The sequence below is a fragment of the Pteropus vampyrus genome, unplaced genomic scaffold, assembly GCF_000151845.1.
Source record: "Pteropus vampyrus isolate Shadow unplaced genomic scaffold, Pvam_2.0 Scaffold751, whole genome shotgun sequence".
NCBI classification, from domain to species: Eukaryota; Metazoa; Chordata; class Mammalia; order Chiroptera; family Pteropodidae; genus Pteropus; species Pteropus vampyrus.
In genome coordinates this window covers 25,836-30,919 of record NW_011889532.1, presented here as the reverse complement: position 1 = coordinate 30,919, position 5,084 = coordinate 25,836, and the positions used below count along the sequence as shown (strand labels likewise).

Genomic DNA, 5,084 nt, shown 5'->3' with positions numbered 1-5,084 from the left:
CTCTCGCTCACGGGGCACCTAGGTCCTTCTCTCCTCGGCCCTGGCACACCTCGGTGGAAAACTCCAGCAGACGCAGGGGTCATTTCACATGCTCACTCAGTGTTCCAGAGGCGGATGTGGGGCCGCCAGTCCCCAGAAAGGACAGGCTTTCTTTTCTTCTTTCTTCCTCCCTCATGGCCTGAGGTGAGCTGAGCGCTTGTAGCCCGTCACGTCGGTGCTGTCCAGTGGGACCTTTTGGACCAGAGTTCATCACTACACTCTACTGAGGCCTGTGCAATGTCCTGCCCTGGCCTGAGGGAGACCAGGAGAGGGAGCACTTGTCCCTGGGCCTCTGCTGTCCCTAGGGAGCCAGGCTCCAGGGAGGGCCTTGGGGAGAAAGTTAGGGTGGGCGGAGGCCTCAGGAAGGGCATGGGGCCAGAGACAGAGAGGCGAGGCTCACCCAGTCTGAGCTGGCATCTCCTTATCCTCTGGTCCCTTGTCACTGTGACTCGGGTAACCCAAGATATTGTCACGTGTGATGTCCCCGCTAGCCTTCACAGGACACAGATTCTCTAAGCTGCCGTGTACAGTCATTCACCGCACGACTGACTTCCAGACACGGACACAAGCTTGGCCAGGCTTGTCTGCATCGCACAGGGGCATCCAGGAGTCAGCAGGGATAGGAAGGTCCAAGGGTGACTGGCCGGGCTGGGTATGAGAAGACGGGGATCAGAAGCAGGTTTGTAGCCCCAAGGCACAGGGGATTGTGCAGCAGGACCGCACACTTCTGGGGTCACAGGCTGTCGCCAGCACAGGTCTCATGCACAGCAGACCCTTCCTCTGAAAGCTGTGGGTTGGGGTGGGAGGAGGACCGAGGAGCACTCTGTGTGTTGAGTGACTGGAGGAGACTTTGGGGGTACGGGAGCAAAGCGTGGCCTGGATCACGATGCCATCCTCCCTCCCCGGAAGGCAAGTCCTGGAAACAGTGTTGGGGAAATTCTCAGGGCCCCCAGGCATGGTGTCTTCGACCTGCTTCTTGTAGACACGCCGTCTCAGCTCAGGAGGACTGGCAACTCCTGGGGGTGGCGGGCGTGTTGGTGTGGAGCCTGTGACCTGGGAAGCATGGCCACCAGTGGGACACACGCGACACGTGCCGGGTGAGTTCTCACTCGAAAAGCACTCAGGTCGCCCGCCACGGGCTGCTCTCTGGTCCAGGGGGGACCAAGGTCGAGAAGACACAGGGCACGGGAGGGGCGCAATGCAGAGCCAGGGGAGGCCCCCATGGGTGCGGTGGAGGGGGCCATGGAGAAGACGGGATGCTGCGCTGAGGGTGCACCCTAAGGCTGTGACGGGCCAGCCCGGGAGGGCGAGCGGCCTGGTTTTCCGCGCGGCGACCAGGGTGGGATCGGGGGGCTGGCCCGGCTCTCCCCACATTGGGCGCATCCCCTGGGTGGTCGTGCTGGGCCAGCACAGGGAGGTCTCACAGGAACCAGGATGGGGAGTTGATGGGACAGAGGGGCAGCCCTGGGGGACAAGCACTGCCAGCTAGGGGTCAGGCTCACCGCCGAGCCTGGAATTCGACGGTCCCCACATTCCTCACGGCCTGGTGGTGGAGAGAAGGAGCATGGGTGGCCTCCCTTTCCGGGCGGTGGGCAGCCCTGCTCCCCTCTGCGCCCTGGGCATCCCCGCCAAGCCCTGCTCCCTCTCAGAGCCCGTTCTCTCCCCTGTGTAATGGGCGTAAAAACGCTTCATGTCCAGGTCCTTACACTTACGTTATGCGTTGCTAAGGAGAGCTCGGCACAGGTTGGTCCCCTCCCGGCCCTTCCTGGACTGGGATGAAGGTCGTCTGCTGCCTCTCAGAGCAGAATGTCCCTCCTTGCTCACATCCCATTGTCCCTCATGCAGCAGGCTCCAGGGAGCCTGGACAGGGGCTCTGTGTCTCAATCCTGAGCCTCCTCAGCATGAACAGGGCCTCTCAGCTGCCCTCTCGCCTCCTGTCTTGCTTTGCCATGCTGCCCAGACTGACCTTAGCCTCTGAGGCTTCATTTGCTCATGGTCAGTCCTCGTGGCATCCAGGTATGGCCTGTGTCAGAAGAGAGAAATCAAAACGTAACTTATCCCCGACGGCATCAGAATGACACATTGGCACAGAGAAGTTCCTGTTTGTGTTACTCCCATATGAGTGGCATCGGTGGCCTGAGGTCATGAAGGGGTGGGGCCCAGCATGCCAACTCACCTACTTCCAGGTGCTCCATGGCATATAAGGAGCCTGAGTCCTGCAGAGTGTCGCAGGAGGAGGACATAGGCTGTGACCAGGAGGAGAAGCAGAGGACGGCGAAGAGATTGAGACATGGCGGCCGGCTCAGCACCTGAAGCCAGGTATCACCCGGCCCCTGCAACACCCCAACTCCTGAACCTTCCTCCAGGTTCCCTGATGGGGACTCACCGTACCCCAGGGGCTATTCTGCTTGCACCTCCCTCCTGATGGACCTTCTGTGTCCGTCTAGGACCTCTCGGCTGATGGGCACTCTGCCTGTCCCAAGGGGAAAGGATGCCAAGTGTTCACATGAAGCAGGGACATGGGCCAGCGGGACAATCGTGAGATGGCGATGCCAGGAGCGATGACCAGCCTAGTCCAGGCGGAGCCTCGACAGAGGCTCTGACACCGTGCACTGCCCCTGGGGGCCGACCCTGATGAAAGGATCATGCTGGCTTCTCCAGGAGCCTCGGGTGGGGTCAGACAGGAGGGCAGGTGGCTCTAGCAAAGCGAGTGGATGCCCATCCTCTATGGGTCTGTCTGGGATGTGTGGTGCATGGGGAGCTCAGGGTGAAGGGGAAGAGGTTTGGGGTGGAGGAGAGGAGCAGAAGGACGTGCTCCATGTCTCTGGGTTCCCCCTTCCTGTGTCCACAGATCCCTGATGGATGAGCAGACCTTTCTTGATAACTTCAATAATCTGATTTACGTGCACAAGACCTACCTGTGCTATGAGACAGAGCGTATGCAGGACGACTTATCGATCCCACTGGATGAATACAAGGGCTTCCTGCAAAACGAGGTGACTGACCAGAGCAGTCAGGATGTCTCGATCCTGGGATGTTCAGAGAGAAGGTTCTCAGAGCACACGGGCTGTCCTCCAACCCGTCGCTATTGGTCTCTGCAGCTGCTGTGGCTCTGTCTAGAGTCAGGTGGGGCCGGCTTCTGCTGTGATGGGTGGCTTTGAGCCACACATCGTAAACCAGCCACATGGTCACAGGGAATGTCCAGAGAGCCCGAAATCTCCCTGTCTGTCTGTCTGGTCACTCCAGGGAAATCTTGGCCGGGGTGCTGGTCACGCAATGGCATGGCTCCCTGTTCTTGGCCCAGGGGCATCCCGCCGTTCCTCAGGTTCTCGTACATACCTGCCACGGGCTCTGCACTAGCACAGTCGGCAGGATTCGTCCCTTATCCCTGAGTCCGGGCTTGCAAATCCTTCCTTCCGCAGGTTGGGCAAACCTCTATGATGCTATGAGCTGCACATGACATTCATCTAATTTCCCAGACACCACGCCCTTTCTGCCCCTCACCCCATTCCTCTGTGCAGAGTGAGCCCTTTTAGAAGAGTGTCTCGCTTGGGCTTAGCACAGGGTGAGGCCCACAGTAGAATCCTGCACGTTTTGGCTCACAGGTGGACATGGGGACAGGGGAGTAGGTGGAGAGCGGGGTAAATACCGTTTGGGAGAAGCACCCACTTCTGTGGCATCAGGCTCATGACCCTGGAGCTCACCTGGCCTTCACCCTCCATCCTCAGGCCTTCACCTCCTCCCTGCAGGGCCAGACTAGGTGGGGCTCCTGCAGGCAGAGACCTCGGGCACTAACTTAGAGGAGCTACACACACTCGGGAATCAAGATGCGTTGTAGTTAATGCAATAGTTTAAAAATTAAAATTCATGCGAATTCCACGATGAATGAAATATCAACAACGGAAATGAGGACCGATCAGTTACAGAGCCATGAGGAGCCATCATTTGCTGATGTCAATTAGAAAGTCACCTCTGCTGACCTGGCCCTCGGTAAAATGCTGATATTGTTTATCGTGAGGTTCGTCTCACATTTGATGATGTCAATCCTGCCTTGAAATATCATTCATTTTGATGCTGAGCTGTGTTTCCCCTTCTATTTTGGGCTGGAGGCCTGTGCCCCACCTGCCCCATCTGCCTCATCCTGATCCCATCTTCCCCCTGGTCACAGTCAATGACAGAACACTTTTCTCCCTCCTCTTTGCCTAGGGTGCTGACAAGGGCTCAAAGCGGCGCCATGCAGAGTCGATCTTCCTGGGCGATATTCCTTCTTGGAATCTGGACACGGAGCTGCGCTACAGGGTCACCTGTTTCATCTCCTGGAGCCCCTGCGCAACCTGTGCCGATGAGCTGACTAAATTCCTGAGAGAGAACAGACACGTGAACCTGCGCATCTTCGCTGCCCGCATCTATGAGCGAAGCCAGGGCTATGAAGCCGGGCTGCGCAAACTGAAGGCGGCTGGGGCCGAAGTTGCCATAATGTCCTTACAGGGTCAGCACGGGACTGACAGGGGATGGGGTGGGCAGGCAAGGCCTTGGTAAGAAGCTAGAAAGAGGTGGGCAGGATGAGAATCCCCGGTGGAGAAGCCTGGTGGCTGCCTGCAGAAGGGGCGCTAGACTCTGGGAGGACTGGGGAGTGGACCTGAAGACAGTGCAGGGGAGGGAGGTGGTGCTGGGAGCGGGGGAGGGGCGTAGACCTTCACGAAGGACTTAGGGGCTTCCTGAAAGCATCTGATGGGGCCGCCTCACACTCCCGTTGAAAGAAATACAGGCGTCATGAGCTAGGTCCCAGGGAAGAAGCAAGAAGGGAGGCAGTGGAATTATGATGGGGAAAGTTTGTCTGTAAGAGGCAGACCCTCTGTGCTGCTCCCCGTTCCCCAGGGCTGGAGCTCACCCTTACCCCGCCCCCTCCTGCCCTTTCAGAGTTTGAGTACTGCTGGAAAAATTTTGTGGACCACCAACAGGATGAGGATAAACCCTTCCCGCGCTGGGATAACCTGGATAGTGAATATGAACGACTCACTAAGGAGCTGGAGGGCATTCTCCAG

General features: G+C 58.3%; 1 protein-coding gene across 1 annotated transcript in view; it reads left to right on the top strand.

Annotated features, from left to right (window-relative positions):
- LOC105309502 (DNA dC->dU-editing enzyme APOBEC-3A-like) overlaps positions 1-5,084 on the top strand; it is a 6,878-nt gene that overhangs the window by 1,053 nt on the left and 741 nt on the right. The window contains exons 3-4 of the mRNA XM_011385702.2: positions 2,891-3,035; positions 4,246-4,528. Coding sequence (XP_011384004.1) covers positions 2,891-3,035; positions 4,246-4,528 — 428 coding nt within the window. The remainder of the gene's footprint in view (positions 1-2,890; positions 3,036-4,245; positions 4,529-5,084) is intronic.